At 35.5% G+C, this 15266-nt stretch overlaps 2 protein-coding genes across 2 annotated transcripts; one reads left to right on the top strand and one right to left on the bottom strand.

Annotated features, from left to right (window-relative positions):
- Positions 1-2653: 2653 nt before the first annotated feature.
- Positions 2654-4129, bottom strand: LOC128243135 (CCAAT/enhancer-binding protein gamma-like). The gene is made up of 2 exons (XM_052960697.1): positions 4000-4129; positions 2654-3537 (listed from the first exon to the last, which is right to left on the bottom strand). The coding sequence occupies exon 2, from the start codon at positions 3490-3492 to the stop codon at positions 3082-3084; it is 411 nt and encodes a 136-aa protein (XP_052816657.1). The 5' UTR covers positions 3493-3537; positions 4000-4129; the 3' UTR covers positions 2654-3081.
- A 7895-nt stretch (positions 4130-12024) lies between these two features.
- Positions 12025-14008, top strand: LOC128243130 (CCAAT/enhancer-binding protein delta-like). The gene is made up of 2 exons (XM_052960689.1): positions 12025-12473; positions 12884-14008. Exons 1-2 carry the CDS (start codon positions 12198-12200, stop codon positions 13430-13432), a joined length of 825 nt encoding a protein of 274 aa, XP_052816649.1. The 5' UTR covers positions 12025-12197; the 3' UTR covers positions 13433-14008.
- The last annotated feature ends 1258 nt before the right edge of the window (positions 14009-15266 follow it).

Raw genomic sequence — 15266 nt, 5'->3', positions numbered from 1 at the left:
TGATAAACGCAATTGCCGAAAGGCAGTTCATTTAAGGAATGGAAGTTGAGGTGTAAATATATGTTTTTGAAAACTAAACGTTGCTTTTGCTTGGAGCAGATGGCAATGTGTAATTTTGCTCACATGTTTGTTGATAAACAAATTCCTTCAGTTAATCTCCACATATGGTAAGTTTCTGGTATATAAGTACTTTTGTTTATATCTCAATACAAATTCAATTTTTTTCAGAGAAGATGTTTGCAATATATTGCAACATTCTTACTGCAGTTCCCCTGGTTTACTTTATACATGCATTTATATGGCACCCCCTGTCAAATTCCCTTGAATTTGGGGCCCTTGTCACATCCTTTGATAGCTAGTGTTGCTAAAGCTAACTCAGGAAACTTCACCTTAAAGACGATAATGATCATTTAATAGCATGTCGTTAACAAAAGATTCAGGATTATTTTTTATTGAGCGTCTAACGAGTGAAATATTTACTTTTGGTGTTCACAAGATGAAATCTATTGTGACCTTTCAAGCCCTCTCAAAAAACCTTCGACACAAACATAATGATCTTCCATGTAATTGCAACACAGAATAAGATGGAGTTGACCAATACATGCACCTGCGAAACTACATCTCAGCATGGTGAACCACCATTGCAAGTTTTTTGAAAATCCTATAATGCATGGAAAATATACAGCCTGGATAAGGCTCAGTCAAGACCAGTCCTATCAACAATCCACAATCTTAAGTGTGACTTAGATCTTTGAGTTACAAACCTGGGTCTTGTGTGTGACATGCGCCGGTGAACCTTCATGGCAAAATAAATTAAAATCCTATAATGCATGGTCAAGATACAGCTTGGATAAGGACCAATTCAACGTTTTCAAAGTGTGACCTTGACCTTTGAGGTACAGACCTGGGTCATTTGCATGACAGGCTGCCTCATTATGGTGAACCTTCATGGCAAGTTTTTTGAAAATCTTATAATGCATGGTCAAAATACAGCCTGGACAAGGATCAATTCAGCCTTTGACCTTTTAAACCTTGACCTTTGAGGTACAGACCTGGGTATTGTGCGTGACATGCCACCTCATGGTGAACCTTCATAGCTAGTTGTATTCTTTTAAATTCTATAATGCATGGTCAAGATACAGCCCAGACAAAGTTCAATCTCGACAGACGCACCCACGCTCATACACAGAACCTCCATTGTGACAACCATGTCATGCTCATCGCAAGCGGGCTTGACAAAAATGACATTTAATTGTCGATTTTCAGAGAAGTGTGCCAAACAAACTGAATGCATACGTAACGTCATTTTGGAAATGACGTCACTGATTTTGTGTCCCAGCCCTGTGCACACTGATGTCTTAGAAGTGAGAACGGCTTCATCCACAACATTTCGGATCAAATTGCCAATTAAGCCTTTTATTATATACGTGACTGGTTTAAGCCGCTTAAAAGACATGATTTTTTAGTAAATGAAATTTTAATGAAGCACTATTCTCGCAACCTGACTGGTACATTGAATCTGACCAAAATTGTACAGAACCACTGGTCAAGAGTGGGAATATAGGAAATACAAGTTGTTTGATCGGTAATCTAAATATCCTTGGATATATATTTACATATTGTAAAAGGATATTTGCTAAAGCTACCGTATTCATATTGTGTGTAGTGTAGGTCAGATCAATGTCAAGGTTATTTTGGCTAAAAAAAAAGAAGGAAAATGAGTCCTTGATTTATAACATCGATGAAATAGCAAGCCTTAAGTATAATGTGGACAACATTTGCACCAAGTTATATGGTAATCCATCAATGCATAAGTAATCTGTAGCGCAGACACGAGCATGTGTACTCTGACCCTTAAATGTCTTGTGTGACCTTGACCTTTGAGGTATGGACCCGGGTCACTGCACATCGTCTCAATGAGGACAACATTTGAACCAAGTAATATGGTAATCCATCAATGCATAAGTAAGTTATAGCCTGGATACGAAATGTTACAGACGGATTGACGGACTGATAGACGAAGTGCATTTATATAATCTCCTCCCCACTCCATGGCGGGGGATTAAAAACGGCTGCTGTGCTTGGTGATATGAATTGCTTGTGGATTTATGATGGGTATATAATAAAGCTTCATATATGCTGACTGGTCTCCATTTATAGTTGTTATGGTACATTTAAAATGGGTGCCATCAATAAAGGTGATATGGGTTAAAACACTATTTTGTAATACAGGTGTTTAATTTGCCTTCATAAAACTGCATGCAGATTAGATTACACATTTATCTTCCTGTAATTGCTTCTTTGATGCAAAATAAGCTGTAAATCAAAATTTTCAGTAAGAATTCAGTCTTGAATGTGTTCAGATTCATGGAGTATCAGTCTTAGGGACTCAACAGGAGCTTTATGAGCACAGACAAGTTTAAGAAGCTTAGACTACCTAGAGACCTACCAGTAGGTCTAGTATTGCATGTGAGAGGTCCTGTTTATGTAGTGAAGTAAGTTACATATACAAGTAGAGTCTTTATGCGCCAAAACAGGACTTCATTTATCAACACCATCATGAAAGTATTTACAATAAATGAGTACATATAATGCTCTTTGTCTTCCAGTTCTTTTTCGTTTCATTGAATGTCTTAAATAACAGAAACCAAAATAATTAAATATCATCCTTTTAATCATTATATCTTCACAAAACAATATGGCGATATGCTGAATCATATGACTTGGAAAGTTATGTCATTTCCACATGTAAAATATTTAAAATAAATATGTAATAACACAGCTTAAAATAAACCAACATCAACAAATGTTTAATTCAGCTTCCTGTTATCTATATGCTGTAAGAGACAAATAAACCATATTGATCTTTATGCATTTTTCAAAATAAACAATTATTAAGTATGTCAAGCTATGGCAGTAACATTTAACAGCAAAGCAATGTGTGATCCCATGATTTGTATGTGAAATAATAAAATACACTATATCAACATCCATAAGTCCAGGTGATTTCCCGACAGTTAATAATTCTGAGATGATGCTGTGGCTTATACATGTATGTGATAAACCACAGCACGCCACGAGTCAATTGCTGGCGGTCTTTGCAGAGTACTGATGATCATTTGGTGACGCAGTGACCTGCACTGTAACCGTTGTAGGCGGTGGAGATGGACAAGTACCAATAGAATTGTTGACATCACCTGCATGGGCAAGAAACAGATCCTTCAACACACTCAGTTCTTTGGAAAGGATTGAAACCTTTTGCTCCAAATTTTCATTTTCCTTCCGCAATTTATTCACCTGCTCCATTGTTTCCTTTGCTTTAGCTCTGCTCTTTTCACGACTCTTGCGTACAGCAATGTTGTTTCTTTCTCTTCGAGCCACATATTCGTGAGAATCTTTTTCCATCTTCTGTCTTTTTTCTTTCGGACCAAAGTCATCAGAATCATCTGAACTTTCAGTGATTGGGAAAGATTTCTTCATCGGCATTTTCATTTATTATTCTATGTTTCAGCTCTGCTATCTGGTCATTTAAGTTAACTGAAAGAGTAAACGATCTATTCAGATTATGTTGGACATGTTTTTCTTTTCCCTCATCACATACCTTCTATTTATGATATTTTTTGCTGACGCAAACATGGTAAAACAATCGCTGAACTTATTGCGCAATACTCTTGACATAGAAAAGCAGAAAATGCAAGCGTTAAGCTCCTAAATTGTCAAACATTTAAACCATAAAGTAATATTTATACACAAACACAATAAGATTTGGAAAAAGACGTCAATATCCGTACGATTTTTCTGACAAAAACACTAATTTTGGCGAACATTTCGTTTTTGTCGACAACCGGCAAATTCCTTTAACTTCCCGTTTTGTTGTGATCGTTGTCCATGAAAATAACATGCATACAATACGTAAGATTTGTATTTACTCAGCCAGTTAAAACAGCATATATATCTACCAAGTGTCTAAAATACAACAATGAAATACAGTTAACATACCTGTAAAAAAGCTAAAATCAAGTTGCTATCTCAGTTGTTTTCTCATTAAATTATTTTTCCTGACGCAATTACTGACTGTTTTCCTGCCCTTACGATCAATCGTGGGTCGGCTCGATAATGGGAACCAAATCAGCGAACCAATGAATGGCTTAACAACATTTATTTCTTACGGTGTATTTTTTAATTTTTGACAACAAAAATAAATAAATACAAATACGATCTAATGAAATGTTTTGTATCGCTAAGCAAGGCAAACTTTCAAAGTTATTGACTTTTTTTTTAACTCGACGTAGGTTACAGACCACCAAATTAATTCCCTATTAGAACTCTTGTAATGCATAGTGATCTCCCCTACACTGTATAACAATTTTCTGGTACAAGATAAGACACAGAAACACATACTTTTATAGCAAGAAAGTATCATATTGTACACTTGAAAGCGTACTTATGGTAATAAGCTACAAATCATCTATATATGTCCGAAATAATGGCAAATATTAAAGCAAACGGCTAAATGTATCAACTTTATCACCCAATTACCAAGTTCGCGAATCTTAAGGAGAATACCCAATAATCTAGCTGATTTCAAAGACAAGTTTTTTGTTACTTTCTATTCACCCAAATTGTGGTCGATTTGACATTGTACAGACCGGAAAAGCCCAATTTAATCGTGATCAGAACGTTTGAATTTTTTGAAACCACGAATTCTATAAAACTGTATAGACTACCACATATGCCTGTTATATTGTTGTATAGTTCACCGGGGCATTCGGAACTCCTCTGCCATTTTTTTCAAAAACAACCTCGGATGTATGCAGGTACATCAGTTGAAGTAGTGCGTAAAATTTTGAATTATATCATTAATTAAATGTAGTGTTTTAGAGTTGTATTTATTGATCTAAGTTTAAGTTGATTGCCATTGAATTGAATTATTGCAAACATAATTAAGAATTCCAAAAGTTAAGTCACAAAGTTTAACTGCTAAATAAAATTACTACGCGATCTACTTGCAGCGGACTTAAACGTACCACTTTTTGAGTATGTAAACCGTCCAAATACATCCGAGGTTGTTTTCGATAAAATGACCGAGGAGCCCCGAATGTCACCGGGGGTGAACAAAAAAAGTCACGTGACCAGAAATGCAAACGCAAGTAGTATTTTGGCTCGATTGATCGTCAATCCAGGTGACATAGCGCAGAAAAGAACGCACGGTTTTGTCTTTCGATCGGTGTATTGGTTACCATTCATGTTTGCATACATTGTAGCTTTCGAGAACACTTCCGGATACAAATAGTGTCCAGGAATGCAAACGCACGTAGCTAAAATGTTTAAATGTCATAGCGTTAGACAAAAAGCCACATTGTTTTCAAATGTATCCCTTTTAATTGCTTAAGAATGGTTTTTATTTGTTTTGTGACTATTTTGTGCGATGCAATTTGAACAAAAATGCATTTTCGGAAGTGCGGAAATGCGGCCTGCGGCCTGCGGGACTTATGGCTTTCCATACCTTGGTGTGCGCTGGGAGCGGGCCAGACGCAACGATTCTAAGATGCTCGTAACAGGTCGCATGAGGATAAACGTTTAATTAGAGCATAATTTAAACATGTTTAATGAACGTTTTATTTTACCATCATTCAAGTTATGTGATGATAATACTGTCATGATAATTGTTAATGACAGATATTGTGATAATGATAACCGTAAAATGATATTGTGATGGTACACTGGCAATGTATTGCTCTACTCGAAACAACGTTTTTATAAGTGAAAATATTCTGTCAACTGTATGTGCAAGTGCTATTTTACAGAAATAAAGACAAAATCATGATGGAAATGTTCTTCATTTATTCAATAACTGTATATCTTAGATTAGTTTTACACAAAAAGGCAAGTACACAAAAGGTCATGTACATACATACAAATAAGTTTCACGAAACATCAAATCACAGGAAATATACAACTATGTCGTGACATCATAATAACTAGGAGGCATATTTCGGCTTGTTGTAGCTATACATTGAATAAAATGATTGTCAATAAAAGCAATCACAGATAATCAGATAAAATCACAGATAAGTAATCAAATAACATAACGAAAATTTATAATAACAACTACTTTATTTAACGAAAGTTACATACTAAGTGTACAATCATTACAGACATACTACTTATTTCCAGCATGGCCTTCACACATAAGGTTTTACAAAAACACATATTTTAACTTACATATTAAGCAACATACAAAACATACAATTACACTATCACTATCATACTTTTCTCATGTAATTCAACATAATTATGAATATAAGTTGTTGCAAGAATGCCATAATTATACGTACATTAACACAATTCACGTAAACTGAACTATTTATTATAATGTGAATTAAATAAGGTGTCAAGAATTTTTTTCATAAGTGATAATATTATTCTGCCAAAGAGTAGCCTTTTAATGCATGTTTAAAGGCTGGTAGCGTATCTTGACTTTTAATGTATGTAGGAAGATAATTCCAAATATTCATTGCTTTATAGGCAAATGTATTTTTGATATAGTTTGTTCTAGGTTCTACAGTTCCCGTCTTCATTATTAGCTTAATCGCTCTTTTCTGAATATTAGTGATTTTTGTGGTATTAATAAACAATACTTTTGTAATGATCTGCCTGAGATTCTACTTTCTCCCACCTCAGATAAGTAGACCTTAAAATTTGGCCGTGCTGAAAATTCGTCTCTTGCCCACGAGCAAAGATAAAACAAGTACCCGTATGGAACTTATTTTTTTATTTTGATCACACAATTACCTCGCTTGTTGACGATTGTCGTCTGTAGCATCATAAAAACCTTGTCTCGTGGCAATTTTAAATATCAAAATTAATTATTTCTCGCTTCAAATGGCACTATAGAAAAGTGTTTGCGCTCCATTCAAGAAAAAAATGCTGTCCTCTTTTAAGAACTATTTAAAAAACTATTTGATTATTTTAATACCTAATCTGAATCACTGCGCGCATTTCTATGACTACCAAGAATTATTACATATCCATACACACATTTTTTCACTACGCGCAAAGGAGTTCCAGCGACTTTTTTGTAACTCAATTGAGGTGGGAGAAAAATCATCTACCATAGCCGCTCGTGTAAGATAGATTCATCCCAACCCTCCCGCAGGGTGTTCTGCGGAAACTCGGTAAACCTCGTTTCCGCAAAACACATAAGCTCGGGTTGGGATGAACCTTGCACTCTCGACCATGGAAGATACTTATAATCTTAATTGTGATGTTTTATTTGGTGTGTTTTATGCCTTAATTCAGCGCACTGGTATGATTTCTCGCCTGTGTGTCCGTCCATATCAGCCTTCAGGTTTATTTTCTCATTCATTGAAATTCCACACATGTAAGGTGTCGTGCAATCTTCTTCTCGCTTATACCTGTTCAGGTGTGGTGAACTCCTGCATGCATTTCGGGTGCAGAAACTGTTTATCGGATGTGTGGTGCACCTGTATAAACACATATATGCCATTAAAAAGTATATCTATTTGTATTTGAATATAAAATACTTGTAATTGCAATATTTTGTTAACCTTTCATGAAAACGCCTAAGCTTTTGACTGGTAGATAATTGCTTAATTATAGAATAATACTATAATAACATTAAACAAAAAATGTTATTATAGAATACACTTACATATGCTGCGTCATGCTTTCCGTGGTGTAAAATGTTTCTGATAGCATGTAAGACAAATAATATGTCAATCCATCCATCAAAAACCAAATGTATGATTCTATGTACTAATTATAAGGCAAAACATGCATTGCAACTTGAACTATCAATAGATGGATTGTCAGTAGAAAACGTGGAATGTCAAAAGGTCCTTGGGGTGCATGTTGATCAGACATTGTCATGGCATACACATGTTAAGACTGTAGTGAATAAGCTTAATTCAAAATTGGCACTTCTAAGAAGAATAGCATATTATTTAACAGACGAGATGAAATCATTGTATTATAATGCATATATCATGTCAAACATGGAGTACTGTTGTAGTGTCTGGTGACTTAAACATTCCTCAGATACCACAAAAATCACTAATATTCATAAAAGAGCGATTAAGCTAATAATGAAGTCGGGAACTAGCCACTGTGGAAACATGTTCAAACAGTCAGGGTTGCTATCTTTTGAAGACAGGTGCTATTATCATCTTTCATTACTTGTTTTCAAAAGCATGAAATGTTTGACTCCTTCGTACTTCACCGAATTGTTAACATTTGCCAAAAATGAGCACTATAACTTGCGTTCTTCAGAAAACAAGGATCTTTTTGTTGTAAAACCTAGAACAAACTATGTCAAAAATACATTTGCCTATAAAGCAATGAAAATTTGGAATTATCTTCCTACATACATTAAATGTCAAGATAAGCTACCAGCCTTTAAACATGCATTAAAAGGCTACTTATTGGCAGAATAATTTTATCACATGAACAAAAAATCTTGACACTTTATTTACTTCACATTATAATAAATAGTTCATTGTTTACATGAATTGTGTTATTGTACGTATATGACATTCTTGCAACAACTTGTAATGGATACTACCAAATATGTAAATATATTGATTGAATGTGTTTTTACTGAATATATCTACATTATTTACAGTATGAAATTATTGTAATTTATAATCATCATGTTAAACTGAGTTGTGTTTGTCGAAGAAATGTATGATAGTGATAGTGTGATTGTATGTTTTGTATGTTGCTTAATATGCAACTTAGTACATGTGTTTTTGTAATACTTTTTGTGTGAAGGCCATGCTGGAAATAAGTAGTATGTCTGTAATGATTGTACACTTAGTATGTAACCTTCGTTAGATAAAGTTGTTGTTATTATTATTATTATTATTATTATTATTATTATTATTATTATTATAAATGTTCCTACACCGTCATGTCGTTGCTCATGCAATTTCAGCCCCGATGCCGTTTTCAACGCTTTCCCACAAACGCGGTAAACAAATGACATCACTGAAACAGACAATGACATTCGTTAATTAAGCGCCACTTGATTTACTTCGCAAAATGTATTACACAATTTGTAGTGTGTTAAAAGAATATCATCTGTAAAGCCATTTTCATCACAAATATGTCTCATGCAAACACACGCTTATTTAAATCTTTAAATGATGACTACGTGCGTTTGCCATTTTAGGTGGACTACGTAAGTTTGCCTCATGAAAATGCCAACGTGCGTTTGCCAAATTTGAAATACTTCAGAAAATGCATTTTTGTTCAAATTGCATCGCACAAAATAGTCATAAAACAAATAAAAACCATTATTGAGCAATTAAAAGGAATACATTTGAAAACAATGTGGCTTTTTTTTGTCTAAAGCTATGACATCTTAACACTAGCTACGTGCGTTTGCATTCCTGGACACTATTTGTATCGAAGTGTTCTCAGAAACTATGCAAACATGAATGGTGACCAATACACCGATCGAAAGACAAAACCATGCATTCATTTTTGCACTTTGTAACTTTAACGAACTCTCGCGTATAACAAAAATATCGATAAGAAACTTACCTGGATTGACGATCAATCGAGCAAAAATACTACTTGCGTTTGCATTTGTGGTCACGTGACTTTTTTGTTCATCCCCGGTGTTGTTCATGATATAGTGATCTTGTTAAAGAACCTTTAATATAAAATCCAAACGTAGTGTTGTTCCTTGTCCGTTCATATATTCCACTCACATTGTCCCGATATGAACTGGTCGCAAGTGATCAGTAGGTTAATCTGCTTTAATGCATCCCACATTAAATCAGTGGTCCTTTGCAAAGGCCTAAGAGTCCCTAGTTTTATGCACCTGTTTAAAACAATGCCCTTGCTGATGCATATGTTTAAGAATAATGGGTCTTCAGGCAGAAAGAAATGAGTAGGACTCGGATGCTCAACAAAATGAACCAGTGAAGTTTATGTTTCTTAAAGTCAAAAAGGAATGCCGCGATACGCTTAAAATTAACTTAACTATATATGAGATACAAGGAGATCTGGTGCGATACCCTTAACTTGTTCTTTTCGGATAGACTTATTGTTTCTAACATGCACGGTGTACATGCATGGATACATGGGATACAAATTTCCACGGTTTTAACATGTTCTGATCATTCCAAACGTCCAAGTACTTCCCTGTAAGGCCGGTCATGAGGAAAGGGAGCAAGTGGTACCAATTGTTAGTGTTTACCGGTATGAAAAGGGTTGGGGATTTTACCCGGAACCTTCTAGCACTGCAGTGATTGTTTAAAATAAAAATACGAGGGTATGGGGTTCTGTTCGTTGAAATAGTGCTGTCCCGTATGTAAATCTGACCATAACGTGTTTTTGCCTTTTCGCGGGGAAAATAATTAATGGGGCGAAAATGCGAAATAATAAAAACGATGCCTTTTCGCTTGAGCTGGCGCATTTTCGCCCCACCTCTTGGTACATTTTCGAATTTTCTTCCTGTAACTTGGCGCATTTTCGCCGCGAAAAGGCGAATTAATGCACGAACTGGCAGAAATCAGCAACCATTATTATTATAATTCATGTTTTTGGTGTTGACTCTTGCGCGGTGTTTGTGTTATAATTGGCGGAGAAACTCTTGGCTGTTTTAAACACGTTTTTAATATTAGAGTTGGCTCCCTTCACCTATACTTGCCAAATACACAAGGCACAGCCAAGGTGTCCACGAAAATCCCAAAATTACGATAAAGCTATTCCGGATTCATAGGGAGAGCATTGTTGGACCATACAATCCACAAATCACGTTTTTTAATGTATGTTGGAGTATGCTTTCGAGTACAAGTTTCACAACATATCTGGGAAAATCTGCTTGTTGACAGAACAATTGACAGCACAATTGACAGCACGGTAGATACTTTCACAAAATTCAATAAAAAATAGTGAAAAATGAGATCCACTTCATCTTCTCTACCACAGCTAGAAACTCTATAACTAACTTGAGAGTGGTATAGTGGTGTAGTTGTCCGACTCTCACCCAAGAGATTGTGAAATCGCCCCCCCCCCCCCCCCCACACAAACACACACACAAATGGGCAATGCGCGTTGATGAAATTTTCGGGCTCGATTCATTTTGGGCTGGAATGGAAATCCGTCGATCATGTGAATATGAAAAGTTACAACAGTACGTCATATCGAAACATATTTGACCTTAATTTAATCAGCTTTTATTGTTGTATGTATGTACATGTACCCAAATATTTGGTTGTATAGCTACAATAATCTATTTTCAGCATCTAGTACGACTATTTTTGTACTATTATTGATTCAGTCACATGAATTTAACAAGGGTGAGAAACTATGTCAATATTGGTTGGCTAGTGTTTCATTCATAAAAGCACGAGGCATAAAGCGCTACGCGAAAAATCGATTGATACTTGTACATGGTATGTGATTGCCTGAGACAATAACTATGACGTGTCATCAATAATTTGTAGGCAATTTAAAATCAGTCGATTGTTTCTCTATATGAATTTTGCTCATTATGTTTTTGCGGAGAAATTCGCTCAAAGGCTTGATATTAAAATTCCCCCAGTGGCCGGCCGCAAACTAACCCAAACACTGTTACCGCGTAGCACAGTCATGTGGTGGTAATGACCCACTTCTAGGAATATCACTGTGACGTCAATGCGAATCGTTGTAGGGGAGCACTTGTAGATTACTAAATACTATTTTTAGTACAAACGAACAATTTTCCATTACCTCATAAGATAATTTTAGTAACAATTGACGTAATGAACTATTTTCTTTCAAATAGTTCATGGAAAAGCCTGCATTGAAACGTTTCCTGCCATGGTAACACTTATGGTAACTTAAAATTATGAAATACTTATAACTATTATGATTTATTTATTGCTGTCTAGGAATATTTTTCGATCTATCACTGAAATTCTATTAATATCCGTGTGCGTAGTAATATGTGACGTAAAATCAACAGACAAATGTGTATAAATACGGCAAACCTCTCTTTCACCCGCATTGCGAAATATCAAGCTAAACTGACAACTTAACTTAAAGTAAAAGGAAAAAAACTAAAAGTCACGCTGTTTTCTATAAGTGGTATCCCTATAACCGCAGGTCTGGAGAATTTCAATTTTGCGGACTCTTTGATTGAATCATCATGCCAATCAAGCAGCACCCCAGGAAATTCACCAATGATGGAATCTCCACGAATGTATGAAGAGGGGCTTCCTGATAGCGACTTTGTGCAAAAACTGAACCATCCCGTGTTCATCTTCAGAGACGAGATTCAGCAGAGTGATACGTTAGATCCAACACTGGAAAACGTTGTGGATCTTCACGAATTAATCGCCCTGGAATCCGGCGAGGGGCCGCTAATTTTGGACAATTATCTGTCGTCTAGCGACCTTGACATTGTTGAGGGCCACATCCCCGCTAGCACAAACTCGGATTTCCTCGATATATCGAAGGTAAATATCAATTTTAATTTGTAAATCGCTATTATATATCGTAATTATAAACTTTTAAACAAAGCGATGTGTAAATGGGCTAATGTGTCGTCAAAACAACTATAAATAATCCACTTGTGGCCAGGGTTATATTATAGGACATTATTATAACAACAAAAGGTACACTCCTATCACATTCTTTCGCCAATGCATTGATAGACCCGAGTTGACAATTTACAACACTACTTTATTTGGTTATTTACAAGAGAAGCAGCATTGGCATTTGCTTGAATACCTGAAGTGCTAAACCTGTAAGATATCATACGGTGATAATATACATTTGCTTCTCTCCTTCACATCTCTAAAACATAAACCATTACATAACTGCGATAAAGACATTATTTTAATGTTTCCTATTTTTCCATTTTCAGTTTGTACCAGAAACCGTGCAAAAAGTCTGCATGACTAACCCAGACGAGGTGACCAGCACTACCAACGGCCGCCCGATCCTTACGATTAAATCCGAGGATCTGGGTTTCGCCGATTGCCATGCCGCCTCACTGCCACTATCGCCAGTCCACTCGGAAGTGGACAGTCGAAGCTGCTGGTCTCCGGCTTCGACAACATCTAGCCGTTCTAGTCGCTCATCGAAGGAACCGCTGGTTTACGAGTGCCGAAAACCAGGACGAAAACCGTCAGCAAACGGTCCGATACGGCCCAGGAAACGTGAGCCACCGAAAAATACAACGGAGTACTTCGATAAACGTGCACGAAACAATGTTGCTGTGCGTAAAAGTCGTGAAAAGGCAAAACTTCGACAGGGGGAGACTGAAACAAGAGTCAACCAGCTCACAAACGAAAACGAACGCTTGCAAAAGAAAGTCGACTTGCTCTCTAAGGAGCTTAATGTCCTTAAGAGCCTGTTCATTAATGTCGGCTCGGCGTTACCAGAAAACTTTGAGGAGCTTTTGTCAAGATGACGGCAGTTCTAGCATGGAATGTAGTTTAGACATAATCTGTATAAAAGGCACCTTTGTTAGTTTAACTTCATTTATATATTTTTGTATGCATGTTAATGTATGTCCCTGTACTTATGCTAGATGTTGTGATATTTGTTATACAACTCTTACATTGACTGTAGTCTACATTTACAATAAATCATTACCGCTTTTCATTTACGAACAGAGTAACTTTTTATATGTGTATACACTTATTAATCGTTTTACAAGTTACAATGCATGTTTCGTTTCATGCATTCTGCTGGCAGTTAAATTCTACCTAGTTTACATATCAAGCTGTTCTGGCTTTGAAAACTGGTCTGTTTTTATTTTGCATGATTGTGTTAATGTTATACATTATTGGAAACCAAAGAATAACGGATTTGCATGTTTTATCGACACAGATTTAGAAGAAATCCATTGTACATGTTACAAGGAAGACCCTGTTAAGCTTGGATGTAAATTTTATTCTTATAATGTTACCGATGTTCTCTATACTGTAGGCGTCGGCTTGTATTTAAGTCGTGCGTTCTGCAAAAATAAAAGAACACAAAACGATATAGTTGTTTGTTTTCTTCTAAATCAGACTTTTTAATAAGGCATGCATTTGCTGAAAAGGGGGATAATGGCAAACTTCGGACCCGTTATATATATATATATTGTACGTTATATATATATTGTACGACACACAATCATATTTCTAAAGATGAAAATATCCTATAAACATGAAAAATCAGTTAAAACTGGTTTATTCCATGCTATCGTTTTATCTTTGAAATAGGTGACATTGTCTTAAAGCTGCACTCTCACAGATTGAACGTTTTGACATTTTTATTTTTTTTTGTCTTGGCCAATTTTTGCGAAAATCCCGACAACAATTTATATAAGACTGCTGACAAAAAATAGATCGCAGGTTTTTATATTTAAGTTCAAAATTTGATGTTTTATGCATTTTTCTTAAACCGTTAGTAACGGGTTAAGCCATAAAACATTAATTTTCGAAGGGAAATATGACACTGCGATCTGTAAGCTGTAAAAATGGTATATTTGTGAGAGTGCAGCTTTAATGGAACATTCGTATGCTAAATTCTGCTTATAAGAAGGACATTTAATATTTCAACTCGTGTAGTTATAAATAAATGTCATGAACGAAGAGACATGTAAACAAAAATATCGTGAATGACTCAAGTAGACATGTGCTTATTAGTTTACACCATATAACATAAACAAGATATAATAATTCGCATTTATTTATAGATAAAAGGATTTTCTTTTTTTACCAGTGACACATACTCACATGCAACATTTCATCAGAAATTTTGAGGGCACCTTCATTTATGATAATTATATATATGTACCTGCAAGGCTCAGCCGTTCACTCATGTAGCATGCGTGTACAATACTTACATAATTAAACGACTCGAAGCTGACCACTTATTTCTAAAAAAACTATTGAGGCTACACCAAACTGAAATTTCTTGTCGTATGTCGGATGTACCGCAACTTATTTTCAGAAAGTGTAAAACAAAAATTATCAGAAATAAAAATGCCAAAAAAAGCATTTTTTTTGGTATCCAGCAACGAAAACACTTATTGTTATACATCGCTGGAAACTATATGCATACCTAACTTTACTCTCCCTGCTAAGTCAAAGTTAAGCTTTTTAATTCATATTACTCAGGATTATGATTCTGAATTTGAATTAAATACGAAAGACAAAACAAAAAAGTTTCACCCGCACCCCCAAAATATTTTGTTTATTTCGCCGGCTCGTTCCATTTCTTCTCGGCCCAAATTCGTAGAACAATTCATTTGG

This window comes from Mya arenaria, chromosome 8 (genome assembly GCF_026914265.1).
Source record: "Mya arenaria isolate MELC-2E11 chromosome 8, ASM2691426v1".
NCBI classification, from domain to species: Eukaryota; Metazoa; Mollusca; class Bivalvia; order Myida; family Myidae; genus Mya; species Mya arenaria.
The sequence above is the reverse complement of the archived record's forward strand: the minus strand, read 5'-3'. Positions and strand labels throughout refer to the sequence as shown.

Coding starts and splice junctions, on each gene's coding strand:
- LOC128243135 (XM_052960697.1), bottom strand. CDS start 3,492: ATGAAAATGCCGATGAAGAAATCTTTCCCAATCACTGAAAGTTCAGAT.
- LOC128243130 (XM_052960689.1), top strand. CDS start 12,198: ATGATGGAATCTCCACGAATGTATGAAGAGGGGCTTCCTGATAGCGAC. Junction 12,474..12,883: donor ATTTCCTCGATATATCGAAG/GTAAATATCAAT, acceptor TTCCATTTTCAG/TTTGTACCAGAAACCGTGCA.